The 17,056-nt window shown below is 36.6% G+C and overlaps 1 protein-coding gene across 4 annotated transcripts in view; it reads left to right on the top strand.

The window, feature by feature from the left end:
* The window catches only part of AHI1 (Abelson helper integration site 1), a 91,883-nt gene extending 77,503 nt beyond the window's left edge, over window positions 1–14,380 (top strand). For all 4 annotated transcript variants that reach the window (XM_033056446.1, XM_033056447.1, XM_033056448.1 and 1 more), the window contains exons 24-25: window positions 9,623–9,702; window positions 13,211–14,380. In XM_033056446.1, coding sequence (XP_032912337.1) covers window positions 9,623–9,702; window positions 13,211–13,451 — 321 coding nt within the window. In that variant the 3' untranslated portion in view covers window positions 13,452–14,380. The remainder of the gene's footprint in view (window positions 1–9,622; window positions 9,703–13,210) is intronic.
* The last annotated feature ends 2,676 nt before the right edge of the window (window positions 14,381–17,056 follow it).

Below are 17,056 nucleotides of genomic sequence, written 5' to 3' on the forward strand. Positions count from 1 at the left end.
ATGGTACGATCACTACTTTAAAAGTGTTGTTCAGATTTCTTTCAAATTATTTGACTCTTCCATGTGCTTTTCTAAAATTGAATCTAATATTTTGTGTCTGATTTGCAAAACTCTAAGCATATTCTGTGTTGCTTAGTTACAACTTCTGGGGTCTTCTCAGCTGATTCATCTAATCTTTGCTTCATAGTGTATACAATCATAGAATTATTTAGGCTGGAAAAAGACATTCCAATGTTCAAGGTGAAAACACTCGAGACTATTTATATTGACCTTTTTTGTGCAGCTTCAGTTTTTAGTAGGTGAATATAGAGCAGTAGCATTTAATAAATTATTGAGTACAGATTACTCACTTGGCAGTCTTGTTGAAGCCAGCTGTCTCTTGAAGCCAACTGCTATGAATTGAATTACTATGTGTTTTGTTCCTAACTATCCTTGAAAAATGGAATTAATCACTACACTGAGTAGTAGTAATTAATCTGAAGTATCCTTTACCTCTTTGTAGCTGTGAAATTCCTAGCCAAACCATTGTCCAGGAAAGACAAGGGTGCACTACTTCCATACACAAGGGTGCTCATACTTCTGTAAAGGCAGACTTTGAAATAAATATAGGAAAAGTTACATTACTGAAGATTAATTTGTTGTCTACATGGCTAGAGGCAATGAGGGTATCCCAGAGGATGTTGCTGTAATCACCCAGTTTCAGTCATACCTGGATTAGAAGAGAGAGAAGTGCTGAGATACCTATTGTTATTAGACTCGGTCATTGTTATCCACATTATTTTTTCTGGTTTAATCTGGTAGGAATCCAGTCAATTTACTGTATCACAATACTTTTATGTACAGAAACTACTGTTACTAACATTTGCAACCCATATTTGTTGTTCAGCTTTGTGAGAAGCAGCATTTGATTAGTTTTGATTGCTTAGGATTTCTGAAGTGTCTATGGTTGACGTATTTTTCTAACACTAGTTTTTGTATTGCTAGTAGTAATTGTTTTAGTAACACTCAGTTTTAATAATACTTAGTTAAGATACTCTTTACTTGAATTCTGCTTGTACTTTGAGTTAAATTAGCTACATATTTAATAATATGTTGGAATTTTGTAGTAGTCTACATAGTACCTACAGACATAAGAAAGACATAATCAAATGTACAGTAACAGTCCAAAACCAAGCAAATACATTGCTTTTCATCTTGCACAACAGCCAAGGGCAGTACAAACTCATACTGAGTCTAGAGGAAAGTTATAAAACAAGTCTTGGAAGAAATTATATAAGGGGATATACATACAAGATTAAACTAGCAAAGAATGAGCAGTGGAGACAGTGTACAAAGTAGCACCTTTTGTGAAGTAAATGCATTCTTCTTTCTTTTACTTTTCTTCTGCTGCTAAATGAGATCAGGGAGCATTGAGCTGGAATAGAACACATCTGCTATCAGTAGAAGGAAATTTTGTTTATGCCATGCTTAGTTACCCTGGTGAACTCAACTAATACAAGACACTCTTGAATGTGCGTTCTTAGGGATTAATTGCTTTAATAACATGTTTTAGGCTGAGGTAAGGGCTGAGATTTCAGAAGTGTTGGAATGACTGGGAAACACAATGTGGAGGATTTTTTTAAATTTCAAGTCTCATCAGCACCATATAAACCATCAAGAAGATAGTGAGTTTAACAAATGATGAATCACATCTCTGTAAGACTTAAGATGCCTTGAAGTGTAATAGGTTTACAAAAGCTGCAGAGTACTGCATAGAAGAAGCAACTTGTCATTCAGCTGTTTGCCAGAATGAATGAAAGTCGTACAGGGCTTTGGTTTTAGGCAATGCCAGAGACTCCTGAGACAAAACTGCTAAGATGACCACTGAGGGGGCTCATCGGTTATGGCAGTTCCTGTCTTGCAGCAGTGACACAGCAACTTTTCTTCCTATTCCTTTCATTTTTTTTCAGTATAAGACCTGATGAAGGGAAATGCCAATTTCCTTTATATGACTAATAAGAAAAACCATTACTTTATAAAACCCTGTGTTTTGTTGGGGTTTTGTTGTTTTTTGGTTTTGTGTGTGTTTTTGTTTGGGTTTTTTTGTTGGTTTTTTTTTTTTCTTCAGCAGAAAGGCTTTTATTTTTTCAATCCAAAAATATTTATTGAGTAATTAGGTTGTTACTTAAGTTGTTGACACAAGCAGGAAAATATAAATTAATATTTTAGTTGTTTGTTTTTTGAACACAAGCATGTTTTCCCAAACACTTAGTTATACATAGGTCTGCTATATCTGCTGTTCTTTCTGAGGTTTTTTTGGTGATTACTCATGTTTAAATGTTTAGCACTGTTAAGATTGCAAAACAGTTACTGTGAAAATCATCCTAGCAATTGTGAGATTTTGCTACCATTCAAGACTAAATAAGGCACTTAAAATGTTTGCTGTGACTGTGGTTTTAATTACTGAGAATACCAGATAGTCTAATTAAGAATAGTTTTCCAACTGCAGATATTACACGTACATATCTAGCTAATTGTCCGAGCTTTATGAATGAATAAAGTGGAATTATTAACATTAGAAGAGGGTGTAATACTTAAGATCCAATGTTAATCTTTGCAAATAATTTTTAGAAAAGCTTTAGTTCAAAGAACTTTCTTTCAAAATACTTTCTACCATCAGTTTTGCATTCATAACATAATAATTTTATGCAAACCTTGTTTTCCTGCCTTGTGAGTTACTTAACTCCTGGGCCACAAAATTAGGTCATAATCATCTTTAATTACAACATGCATGTAAACTGCCAATAGAAATTTCATGGAGTGAAGTTCTCACTGCACTGATGAAGAATTCCAAGAAATCAAGATGAACTTACCATCTGGTGCTCCAGTTAATGTGTTGTTTTCAGGTTCCTTAAGATGAAGGTGGAAAGGACAGGAATTCAGATAGGGTTCTATTAGAAACCAGAATGTGAGTTTTGCAAAATTTTTGCCAATCAGAAACATTTCAAAGTCAATAGAGTGTTTTTTTTGTTTTTTGCCCCCAGAAATTTTCTGCTGGCTGTAAGATCTTGTGAACATGTTTCATAGTTCAATGGCCTACCACTCACTACATGAAATACATGTAACTGGATTCTGAAAATTAAATATGCAATGCCGTGTTACATGAGAATAGTAGAAATCAGTAATAGACAAAACAGTAAATTTTAAACTTCAATTAAAATTATAAGAAAGTATTCTTTCTGGTATATTTATCTTTGGAAAATGATGCCAAAATGTAAAACAGAAAAAAAGAAAAGGCTTACTGGCAAGAACCACATTATTATTGCACAATTTAAATAATCTACCCAAAGGTCATCAAAACTTGATTCCATGTATATTTAAACAAAGTTAGGCATTATCACTATTCGCATAAATAATTCATGGTCTCACTCTTCTTCCCCTAGAGGAGGTTTTGTCAGACCTTGTGAATACTTAGACCACTGTGGCTGAAACTAACCTGCCAAGCAATTGATGCTTTTCCCTTGAGCTTGAGCTGTTTACATGTGGTTGTTTTTGTGGGCTTAAAATTAATTTATTTAATCAAAAAATTTTAAAAGCATGGAAAACTTGTTCCATATTTCAAAAATAATAGCTAGAAATTTGTCTATTAGTTTCATCAAAAACTTTTATTGTATAGTTTGTGCTGTTTCTATTTTCTCCATTAATGGTACCTTTCTTCAGGTTGCTGAGGAACACTTCAGAGACTGATTATCTTTTAGGAAGAGGAGGAGGAAATAGGAAGATGTGATTATGCTAATGAGGGAAACACTAAGGAATAAATATAATGAAACTCTTGCAGTGAATAGAACTGAAGACTTTTGACACATCATGAACTATGTTCATTTTCAAGGTTCAGAGATATAGCAGATACGAAAAAAAGCGATTTTCTATTGAAATAGAATGTATTGTAGTGAAGTTCATAATTCTGAGCTTCATTCCTACCTAATATGATTACACACCTCTGAAGGTATTGACATCTGGACTGAAAGAAACTATGCTTTCCTAGAATCAATCTGCAAAGCTGCTGTATAGTCTTCCACATAAATCGTTAAATAGCGTTATAAAATAGATATATTTTTAAAAATCCTACCTTTGAAGTAGTAATGACTTTGGTTATTCTTGAAGAAACCATTCATCTGAAGGAAGTGTTACTATGGCACAATCTATGAGGAATGGGCCATTTTTCTTAATCCTTACCCAACATTAACATATTTTAGCTTTTGAGTTGTTTAGTTTCCTATTTCTTGGTACTCCATTTTTCCTTTAAAATGCAGTTTGTACTGTTTAAGTTAGAATCACAGAATCTGAAGGGGTTGGAATGGACCTAGAAGATCATCTGGTCCCAACTCCCTCTGTCATGGGCAGGGACACCTCCCACTAAACCAGGTTGCTCAAGGCTTTAACTGACCTGACTTTGAACACTGGCAGGGCATCCACAACTTTCTTGGGCAACTTTTGGTGTTTCTCCACCCTCATAGTAAAAAATTTCCTCCTGATATGTAACCTAAATTTCCTCTCTCTCAATTTGTACCCATTATTCCTTGTCCTGTCATTACAGGCTGTTGTAGGAATGGTACTTCCCAATTCAGTGCCCCCACTGAGGCTCTCCCAATCCACACACCACTCTCTTGCTCCCACTTCCTCTCCCCCTTTCCACTGCACAGGGATGTAGTTGAGAATTGGAGGCACAAAAAGTGAAGATCGCGGGTTTCGATAAAAACAATTTACTGTAAATAGCAATGAGATAAGAAAATGAACAGTAACAGCAGCAATGTTAATAACAAAAGTGTACAAAAGAGAGAGTCATTTGCACCCAAAGAGTCTCTCTGTGGAGCCTATTGCAATAAATTAGTGCCAGATGGCTTCCCCCCACTAAGTTTCTGACTGGAAGGAACAACCTTCTCCAAGAGAGTCCTTTTTCCCCCACCCCTGGCAATGATGTGAGGTCCTATCACATCTGGGTCCTGACTGTGCCCCTCCCAGCTATTGCACAAAATTTAACCTTGCCCTGGCTGAAATCAGGACACAGAAGAAGAGTCCCTCTTCAGCTTCTCGGTTCCATCAGATGCTGAAAGGTTATGAGGTCTCCACACAACCTGCTCTTCTCCAGGCTGAACATTCCCACCTTTCTCAGCCCGTCTTTGTAGGGATGATGCTCCAGTCCTCTAATCAACTTTGTGACTCTCCTCTAGACTTGCTCCAACAGTTCCGTGTCCAGAACTGGGCACAGCACTCCAGGGGCCGAATCGCCTCCTATGACCTGCTGACCACACTCCTTTGGATACAGCCCAGGATTTGTTTGGCCTGCTGAGCTGTGAGCATTCGTGGCTGGCTCATGTTGAGTTTGTCATCAATCACACCCAAATCATTCTCCACAAGGCTGCACTCAATCACTTCTCTGTCCAGCCTGTAGGTGTGTCTGGGATTTACTTTGTTGAACTTCATGAGGTTTGTATGGACCCAACTTCCAAACTTCTCTGGATGGCATCCCTTCCCTCCAGTGTGTCAGCTGCACGTGCAAATTGAATTACTCTCTCTTAAGCACATGTGGTGCTGCTTTATTTGTAAACTGGTAGTTACATATTCTGTCTCAAAATATATTTACACCTGTCTCTATAGTATTACTTGAGTAGTTGAAAGAGAAAGTATCTGGTTCATAGGCAAATTAATACCTGCTGGGGAAAAAATGAAAAGGTGAAATTTCTTGCATAGATGTTTACTGTAGGTGACCAGTCTGTTTAATGGTAGGAAGAATCAGGCTGAGCCACTGAGTTGGTCAAGCAGAACCAAAAATGCTGTTGAGTGACACATATTATCCCAGGAGTGAGCTAACTTCTCCCTTTCCCATTTTCCTTCTTGGGTCCTTATAGCTTCTTTCTGAAGAGAATTGAACTTTTTTTATGCAAATATTGATGCAAAGCTGAGATCCCTTATAAATTCCCAGAGGCCAAATCATCAACACTGAAAACAGGTGTTCTAAACTATACTGCTTCAATCTGAAGGTGTTTGTCTCCACTCTTCCTCCTCCTCCTTTTGTTACCCCTCAAAAATTTATGTGGTGGATTTGATTTCTGAGATGCAGTATTTGCTGATATTAAACCATGACTACAGTTTTCACCCAGCATTTTTCCTTTTATGCAAAAGAGAGAAATTCATGTCAATGTCTGCCTTGTATACAGAGCCATGGTTCTGCTAGATTCTCACAACTAAACTAATACTGTTAGATATAAGCCCAGAATGTGGTCAGTCTGATTTAGATAGGCTTGTTCTTTAAAAAGACTAAGGAAGGGAAAAAGCAATTGTAAGTTAATGGTATCTTAAATAGGAAGGTCATGGCAAAAGAAATGTACGTAATTCTGCTAGTAAAGGTCTCTGCCAGTTGCTCATTTAATGGGGAAATGTGTGGATGGGTGCAGAATAGCAGGGAAGAAAATGATGAGTGAGGTGTGGTGTCACATTTCTCCCAAACTTGACTTGTTAGAGCAGTTTTGACAGCAGGCATTGACATAGATTTGGGTAGTTAAATACATGGCTGTGAATCTTTTATCCATGGACTGCATAATAGAAAACAAAATATAGACTTAGTACTGAGTATAGTGTCCTAAAGACAAGTCTAAAAAGGCAGAGACATGTTCATTCTTGCCATCTGTGATCCAATGAGTTTTTAATTAGATAAAGTTCTGTAGAAACAGCTTCTATGGGACAGTTCCTCTGTAGGCTATAGAGCAAACTCATTTACTGTCATGGCTTGAATAATCTGAATGGATTTCCTGCACCACTTTATTCTGTCCATCTACCGCCTAGTCTGACAGAGAACCTCTGCAGACCAGCAGTCTTAGGGACAACTCTGCACAACCTAGAGAAAAACACACCAAAAACGTAGATTTGGGATGAAACTATGTCCCTAGCATTTCCTTTAGATGCCCTCTGCTTCAGGTTCTTTTAGAAAGTGTGTTCTGAAATACATGATTGCTCTCACAAGTTGTACAGGAAGGGTTTAGTGCTTGATTTACTGCTGTGGATTCTACAGCAGGATCAGGAACTTGATATGCTTTTGTGTATTTTACCTTTATATATATTGCCTTGATTGCTTCTTTCATGGCAGCAAGAGAGAAATGTTAAGTGCAAAATAAAAGAGCTGTAAAGCAAGCTGGCCATTTAGAAAAGGAAAATATGTACTCTATTACAGTTTTCATTTCTATGATCATAAAGAAAAAAAACACCTTTAGAAAATCCAAGCTTCTACAGTTGACATGAACTAATGTTCTCTTCTTCTGGGGGGCTATATCTCACAAGCAGGGGTAGAACTAGAGCATGGCAAAATCGAACATCATTAGTGGCACTGTACAAATTAGCTCATTTTTTATACTATCATCTGTTCTTGTGAACAGAAAAATATTCATAAGTATCTGAAACATTGGGGTATTTTTCCTTAAAGCAAACACTGCCCTAATAATGCTATATTAATATTTAAGCTCTGTGTGTGATCTGGAGCAGTGTCATGGCTCACACCATGTCTGTTCCAGCACCAACTTTACTGCATCTTAGTACAGAGGCAGTGATGACAGTGCAGAGCTGTTTGGAGCTTCCTGGGAGATCTGCCCATGCATAACAATTGGTTGAGAGGTTTAGAAGTGGACAAACATGAGATCAACAGCCTCCTCAGTTCCTCCATACTCCAGCCTTCCCTGGCTTGCTCCTTACATTTGACATGTCCTTAGTGAGTTCCTAGTGTGTATTACCACACCTCCTTTGCCAATATCTCCTGCATGTTTTCCCAGCCTACACTTCTTCCTCCTGATGCTTCATCCCCTTGTGTCACCAGCTCCTGCACTGCCTCCTTGCATCTGCCACTGATCCCCTCGTTTCTTCAGTACTGCTACTTGTTACATCACTAGGATGGGGAAAGAAGGTCAAGGAGAAGGCTGAGAGAGTGTGTGGGACAGACAAAAGGAGGTAGTGGCAGTGAGATCTGCTTCAAAAAGATCTAGTTTCTAGTTCCTCCTTTGTTACATGCTTGAAAGTTTGTAGGAATTAAGTAAGAAAGCTGTCATAAGTAGTGCTGTGGGGTGTTGGGAGTCTGTCTTCACAGACCTAGGAATTCTTATGAGTTGCCATGTCAGATGAACAACTATTCAAATGTCTCCACTTGTGTGCTCTTCTTTTCTTGGTACTCACACTAAAAAGCTGTACTTTAATATTTGAAAGGCTATGTGATGAGTTCTTTTTAAAACAGATCATAAGAACTTTCAGTTAAGCTTCCTGGATTTTGTTTTAGTGGATATTTCAATCTTCTAACTGTGAAACAAGGATAATTTTCTGTGTTTAGATATCTGAAAATATTAAAAATCTTAGTCTATTTTTTATAAGAGGTCAGTCTTCTGTAGTAGCACTTCAGGGAATTCTACTCTACCGTTCTTTGGAATGGTTCATTTTTTATTATAGTATTAGTGTAGTGAGAAGATTCTGTAATATTTACTCAAAATGGTGTATAAAAATGGTTCAACATCATTCACACAGGATTTTCTGAAAAAGATTTTGTTTTGACTACAAGCAGAATGAATTGATGATTGTGTATGGCAAGGAACCACAAGGTTATAAATGCTGAAGGAAGTATTAATTACTTGGAGTCATTCCCTTTACAACACTCCCTTGTATTTTCATATCAGTGGTATTATATTTCCTTCTTTTGTGTTTACTTTTGCCATTGACTTAGTCTCAAGTTTATTACTGTATTAACAAGGATTTTGTGTGTAAAGTAGGTGATTTTTCTTCCTAGCACTGCCAATGCTACATTATTGTATTCTAATAGGCTGTCTTTTGTCTAAACTAATCCAGCAATCTGTGTTTTTACAGCAGACTAATTCTAATGACTAATGTTTGAACATGGTTGTTGTGGGCAGTGTAAATGTATGAATTCAGTAAGTCAATGGGAGCTTGATCCTGTTTATTCTAAGTCAGCAGAAAAATAATATTAAACTAATAAAATAACCTGTCCCTGAAGACTCAGGAAGGGCATTCACATTTCCTTATGGGAATTCTTTCATTAAGTTTCAGACCTGTTTGAATTAGGTTTGTTTGTAGAGGGAGCAAGTTGTACAGAGACCCTCTAATTACTTCGGAAATGAGAGAATTTACTTTTACAGATTGGGGAATCTTTTTAGCCCTGAATTACAAAATAACCTGGAATGATTTAAACTGCTTTTGAATGAAACTTGTAGGGTTTAAAAAGACAGGTTTTTCTTGTGAATACTATGCAATAAGAAAGCTTTATAGCATTCTGCTTTTTCACTTATAGTAGCACAAATAACAGTTCTTTTAAAACAATATATGTTTTAATGTGTCTTCAAACAGATTCATAACCTCTTGTTTCTGCACATACCTGAAAACTTTTATTTGCAAGTAGCTTTTTTTTTTAATAGCAGGGCACTGTTTCCTTGTTTGTAACCACATAGGAGTTAACATTTTATGGGTGATAGACATTCTTTTTCAAACAAGGTATATTCTCTCCTTATTCAGGAAGCTGGTGGGTTTTCTATGCACATGTGTTGGCCCCATTGTCTGTCGTCTTTTTACCTTCCTGCTTTTTTTGTTCCTTTTACAGATGTCACCAATCACCAGTAAGTCAGCAGACCTGAAATTTATCTCAAAACATGACACAGATAGAGACTCACCTGCAACACAGTAAGCAAGATACGCTTTAAACAATTTGCAGTATTATTCCTACAACTGTTGTTTAAAAGCTGTGAGAAATGTTGGAAGGGTTATTTTTTTTTCAAGCAAAACCAGAAGTTAGCTTTTAGGTTGATCAGTGAGAGAGTGCTTCACACCCAAAATGTGAAGGAAATAACAGTTCATATACATATGCACATCCCCAGAAGAGCAAGGACTATACTGTACGTGACAATCAGAACTCGGAGATATGTGGTTACTCACTGGCATGCCTTAGCTATGTATTAGGATTTATTGCTGCAGACTGACAGCTATTTTTGCACCTTCTAAAAGTTAATTAATGTAAATTCCAAAAGGTTTTCACATTCTAAGAAGATGCCAGCATCACCTTTGATAGTCACACTTGCATTTCTTAAAAATTGTAGCTCTCTGTTGCATGAAAACTGTAAGCAGGTAAGATCTCAGCATTTTGAACGGGAGCTTCCACAATATCTTTAGCTTTGCAATCATTTTTACTTCAAAAATTGATGTCTGAAAATACTTCCCATGTTTGCTATTGTATCTGTCACCTAAGCAAAATTATTTCACTGATCATTTTTCAGACTGGTTCCCTCCTCATATAAATTACATTATGCTATAGATGCAGATACATTTTAGCCTGCCTTTAAATCTGAATTTTGTATCTGCAGCTGTATTTAGATTTGAAAATAAATTGTGAGTTGAAAGTTTAACCCTCAAGTATGATAAGGAATGGGCTGAGCAACTACACATTGACAGAATTCAGTGTTGAATTTTGGACACTACTATTCTAGTAGTATATACATTAAGGAAGGAAATGCCTTAAAAGCACAGTTATCGTGACGGTTGACACAGTCTGTTAGAAGTCAGTATCAAAAATTTGGGATGACTCAACTCCATTTGTAGGACTTCAGTAAACAATTATTTTGAGTGACCTCTCCAGGGCATCCACTGAAAAATGTGGAACCACAGATTTAAAATGTGGAATCACAAATGATTTAAGAAAATCCAAGAATTTTGAAATTTGAGAATATTTGAAATACAAATGTTCATTTTAATGGAAACCAGGGCTATTCTGAGAAGATATCACACTGAAGTATCAGAGCCCAAAAATCACTTCAGTTTCATCATTTCAGAAAGGCGAGAGAAGACACCTACATGCTTGAGTCATCCTGAACAGGGAGCAGGAGCACCATGGAGATTCCAGTCTGAATTCATGCATGCTCCATACCATAGCACTTCATAGTAGTGACCACATCTACCAGATTTTTTTCAGAAAAGGTTACAAGTTGTTGCGCTAGAAAAGAATCCTCTGACACTGCTGATGCTGCTAGTTTGAGAAATTGTCAGTATTCCTGTTTATAGGTATTTATACAGCACACATCAGATAATAAAACAGGTCAGAAGCAGGGCTGCCTATTTTTCATGAAAACTCTCACTTCACTGTTACCAAAAACATGGCCTGCCAGGACTCTGGTTTTCTTGCTCACCACAGTCAGTGTGTTTTAAAATATCCTTAAAAATTTACATACATGCAAGTGTTGCCATCTTAACAGGAAAAGGTTTACATTTCAGCATCTAACAGCACTATCAACATGACTGGAGATCCAGTCCAATCTGTACTTAAATAGTTGCTACACCTAAAACATGCTGTTCTTTTCCTGTTTTCTGTAAAAATGCACTTAATATTCACATCACATTGACGTATATGATACAAAATTTATTTACTGCATAATTCCTAAGAATCAAGTGGTTGCCAAGTACACACTTTCAGTATGAAGAAGTGAAATTCTAACACCTGCACAACTCACTTATCCAAATGAATGATAGCTGGTTTGCTTGTTAGAACAGTATTATACACTACAGCCACAATGCCTGCTGTAAAAGAACATGAATGGCAAGTCCTTATGAAATGTCTATTTCTTGAGAATTTCTGAGTGATAATATGGTTTTGCAATAGGAAAACAAATTTTATACAAGAAAGTAGTAGACCTTGATCTTAGCCAAGCAGTTGACATGTCTTCTGCAAACTCTGGAAGAAATAGAGAAATAATGCTAAGTGATTTTGCTCTAAATTTTGATACATCGTCACATCTGATGTTCAAATAATAAAAGGATGAAAACTGCTACTCAAAATTAGAGTAGCTTTATAGTTGAAATGGTATAGTAACCTTAGCCTTCAAATATTAATGATTAGCTGCTACTTGTCAGCAGAGCCAATATGTCCTTAGGCATGTTCCCATTGTGTGTTTTTCTGGAGCTGCCCTAGGTAGTGCTCTGCAAATTTACACAAGACCCAGCTGAACACTGGGTTTGGTTCCTTGCTACTTATAACAGTGAATAGTTGTGACTTTGTACCCTAGTTTCTTCATACAGCAGTATCCCTGAAATTGTTCTAGGGGTCCTAACACAGAGGGTCTTAAACTCCCTAACCTTTTCCTTAGGATGTTGCAGTACTAGAGCTTCAGCAATACACATATTCATAGCATACATTTTATGTTATGTATGTTACAGTATGTATATATGTATGTATACAGTTTAGCGTAAAAAAAGTTCCAACTACAGGCAAGTATTCATTAGTTCATTAGCAAGGCTGATGTGTAAATATATTCATCTATAAAATCTGATTACATTAGGACAGTATCATCAACTGTGCAGCACTTGTAACACCATTTTTGTGGAAAAGACACACATTACAGTCTCCAGTCTTGATTCATCCATTTGCCGATGTGCTTCAGCAGCATTGAACAGTTCAGGTCATAAACCAAGACCCTTTTGTGCTAGGCACAATATGAATTTTGAATAAAGACAGTACCTTTCTTTGAAAGGTTGGAGTCGAAATATTGTTACGTATTTATAGTTAAATAAAGTTACAACTTCTGCCAAGAGTGGGAATTCATGGTAGAAGTAGTGCAACATCTGCATAATCCCTGCTGGGATACAGGAGCTTGTCTGAACCTTTTGGCACTGTACGAAGGCTGATAGGCATAAATAGACATTAAAGTGATTTCTGACTCTGTCCTCGTTCAGGTAAATTAAAATGGAAAAACTAATTTTATGCACTTTGACTGCCTGTCTTATTATTGTTGCGTAAATAAATGAGGAATCTCTCCTTAATTGTAAGTATTTTAGCTGAGCTTAGGAAAGTGAAAAAATACCCAAGTGCAATTGCTTTTATGAGGGGAGGAAACTGGTAATTTGTATTTTTTAATTTCATCTGTTGTCTATTGATCAAGACGAGCAGGTTTTTAAGATCATGAGCAGTTTTTTTCAAAGCAATGCTATGATAAAAAGTAGTCTAGTGGAGTGGTCTCATATTTTGTCTTCATGGTTTTTCTGTCTTTGTTCTGCTGTGAAACAGTAGTTTTTGTAGTTGTTTCAGCATTGTGCTCAAGAGGACAGGCAGACAATTGCTCTAACACATCATCTGTAGGTGGAAAAAGCTCTAAATTTGGGCTAACTTTGTGTTTCTTTTACTCTTTTTATATCCACCTTCCTCTAGAGGTACAAAGAAAAAGAAGAAAAGGATACAAAGGAATGAGAGAGAAAATCAGCACAACTTAATGAGTGTCGATACTCCTCTGTCATCAGTTACAACTAATGGTGTTGAAAACGAACCTACATCCCGTGGTGATGTGGAATTGAAGAAGAGGAAGAAAAAGGCAGCGAGAGGCTTGAACTTAAGTACAAATGGAAGGACAAATATTGCCTTTGAGCCCGAATGCCATGACGCAGAGGCATAATTTATTTCTGAATACTGGGGCAATGTTCATTACACGCGTTAAAGGCTCTAATTATGATCTCTCTTCTAGGATTAACAACCAACAAAGAAATTAAAATACTTAAATATGCAAAATGGTACCAGTTGTGACTTATCAATGGTGCAAACCTGTTTTGGATGACTTTTGCCCTGGGTTCCTTGAAATCAACAGAACTTGGAGGCTCAGCTCCTCACTGGACTGGAAAAGAACTGAAACTGTCAAATGCAATGTTTCCTAATTTGATATCTGATTAAACTGTCACTTAGGCATTTATGTAGGCTGTAGGTCAATCCATTGGGAGCCAAGAATCAAGTGAAAAAGTGTGATCCAGAGCAAAACAAGCCCAACCACTAGGTAAGTTATTAAATTAGCATTTTTAATTGTGCTGTAAGTAAAATAGAAGACTGTTCATAATGGTAAAATACCAAAGGAGCAATGACATTAAGGCGTACCTGTAAACACAAGATTTCAAAAAATATTTTCCTGGCATCAAATACCTGTTTGGACTGCATTTTGCAGCTCTGAAGGGAATTGTGGAGTAACTACCTATGCAACTACACTGTCTTCAGTAGGACTACTTGTTCTTATCAAAATTAATTAGTGTTGCAAATTCCAGGCAGTTGTATTTTTCAAATGAGGTGTGCTGCACATGGTAAAGATTCATTGCAGTTTTGTCAGAGTTCCTGGCTGCTTTGACAGCAGGGTTGCCAAATATACTTTCTTTTGTCTGAATGAAATATTTCGTATCCAACTATGCTGTTTGTTTCATTTTTAATCCTTATTTACTTGTAAGCATCATTAATCTATTTTTTTACTTGAGTATTATTTTGTGAACTTTTACTAATAGCTTCACAAATTGTCTATGGTGTTAAATAATTTATATTTTATATTAAATAAAACACTTTCTATCAGTTAGTGTTGGTATTTTTTCTAGCTGATGATGTCCAGTTTATTTTTACTCTGTTAGGAAATTCTTTCCCCTCCCCCTCTGAAGCAATAAATAACATAAAATTAGAAAGCCCTTATTTAGTAGACAGGGCACTTGATTCCATTAAAAAAAGAAGTGAAAATAACAATGCTGGGCACTGATGCGTGAAATGCACCCAGATGCAGAGAACTAGTTGCTGTATATTGTAATATCTTCTTTGCACATGTTTTGAAGCCAGAAAAATCTATAAACTTTTTTTCTTTCCAGTAAAGCACAGCAGCAAATCCTCTCTTTTCATCCCACTGATAGTTGTTGTTTGCCAGCAGTCCTAACTTTGCTCTGCCTAGAGTATGTGCATGGAGCCCTGTCCTAAATGGGGCTTGCATATGTGTACTGGAAACTTGGTAATGTCTCTTTCCCCAGTCAGAGGTGGTGTAAAATTACCTCAGTCCTGGGGCTGCCTGATTCTGTCAAGGCTCTTCACATCATATGTTCCTGCAGTGTGTTCCAGTTCATCATCCTGTGTGACATGTGACATTTAGAGATTTTATAAAGGGGAAAAATCTTGACATCTTGCATTTCTTAAAATGTCCTGGGTCATGTTTAAAACAAGGGCAGAGTGTGACATCAGGCTCCACGTCAAGGAGAGCTGAGCAGTAGCCAAGATCTGGGAGCTCATTGGAAAGCATTGTAAAATGTTAATTTGCCATTGTCGACACTGAAGACAGAAATAACACTTCAGATAAACACCACAGAGAGATGGTAGTTCTAATCAAAGGCACAGCACCTCCTTTCATGCTTGCGAACTAGGGCTCCAATTATGTTCACTGCTCTGAAGCTGAATAGAGCTGCTTTGCCACACTTTCCAAATTGAGAGGAGAGGCTGCAGTAGTGTCTTCCAAGGCACAGTTCCAAATAACAATTAAGCAGAAGGAATCAGATAAGAGCCAAACATGAAAATGCAGGAGTTGAAAATAAACTTCTCATAATGCTTTCTTGCAATTGCAATAGTTTTTGTTTTGCTTCTATAATTTTTTTTCCTTACTACATGGTTGGTTAGAGATTTCTTTTTCTTTATACACAGTGTCACTGTGGTGCTAGTTTTCTCCATTCTTTTAACAGAAAAGAAACAAAAATATCTGAATTTTTAAAAAGTCTATGATCTCTCAGTATTAAAATTAGAGCATTCACCCTAAAATCTATTTAACAAATTATGAGCGTGGCACAATGGCAAAGACAGTTTTTTACCTTTTGTTCAGAAATACAGCTGATACATTCATTTTCAGAAGAACTGCTTTTTGGTATTAGTAGAGTCTTTATTCTTCAGACATTGCTGTTGGGATTTTAAATTTACAAGAAAAAAGGATAGAACTTTTAAACACTTTAGATTAGTGTAATGGTTTAAAAAGAAGTTTTTAATTTTACAACTTTATATAATACTTCTTGTTTCTGTTTTAATGCAATCTACATATTTTCTAAAATCACTTTACAGTGAATATTATGTACATTTGCTGAATATTGCCTAAGACCTTACAGGACTTAAATTTAAGTGGAAGAAAGAATTCCAGAAGGATTCATATTTCCTACTGAAAATTATCCTTTTTCATTAGATGAAGCATTATGAGTGTCCTGCAAAATTGCTCCCTGAGCCCTGATGTGTGAATTAAAATGCAAGAATTATAAAAGTCTCTGTGAGACTCCTTAGAAGGTGTTCATTGACTCGACTTCATTGCTGGAACAAACCAGATAAAATGTTGCTTTAAAAAGTGTGAATATTAGATATTTATAGCTGCCTCATGATAGCAGCATCATGGGTCTTTCATTGTTCTGGTGTTTGTAGGTTTTGTGTGTGTGGTTACACCATAGAGTTGCTATTATGTATTTATGATAGGGCAGAGATATTGAGAGCTGTGTGTAAATCAGCAAGGCAGAAGAAAATGTGTGGCCGTTTTTCATGTTTCCCAATAGCCATCAAATTGCATTTCATTTTTTCCTTAAAATAATTTGATAAACAGACATCATAAGGCATAATAAGTGTATTTGTAGCATCACTTAATTCAGAAGGCAGTAGGGGATGGATCACAGTCAAACAAGGGCTAATGAGAGTACAGAGGAACATGACAACCGAAAGTCTCTGTTGACTAGTGAACTAAATCTGCCGGCTGGACGCAATTGTCTGACGGAGAATTGAATGTCAGGATCATTTAGGGTTAACAATGGCCCATTGCAAGCAAAAGCAGACAGCTATGAAAAATAGCCGGCATGGTAGTCATTCTGCAGGGACCATGGATGCAAACTTGGTAATGAGGCACTTCATTCACTACATCCTTCTGCTCTAATTACTCAGGTGAATAGGAAATACTTCATTTAAGGCGGTAACAGACTAGAGCAAAAACACTTGTTTGGTAAACACAAAGAGTGATGGGTTTTTTTAATGATCCTTTTCTAGCACGTATGAAATTAGTATGTATGCAGTGCAACCTATTTTATGGATGTGGAAATTGGGAGGGGATAGAAGTATTTTCTGACTAGTGGAGGGAAGCCAGGAAGATTCCTGTTGGTACTCAAGGGTTTTTTTCTTTTGCATTCTGTCAAAAATATTTCAGACAAATTAACTTATAGATGTACACCTGCACTTGAAAAATATACTGTGTTAGTT

This window comes from Catharus ustulatus, chromosome 3 (genome assembly GCF_009819885.2).
Source record: "Catharus ustulatus isolate bCatUst1 chromosome 3, bCatUst1.pri.v2, whole genome shotgun sequence".
In the NCBI taxonomy this organism is placed as follows: domain Eukaryota; kingdom Metazoa; phylum Chordata; class Aves; order Passeriformes; family Turdidae; genus Catharus; species Catharus ustulatus.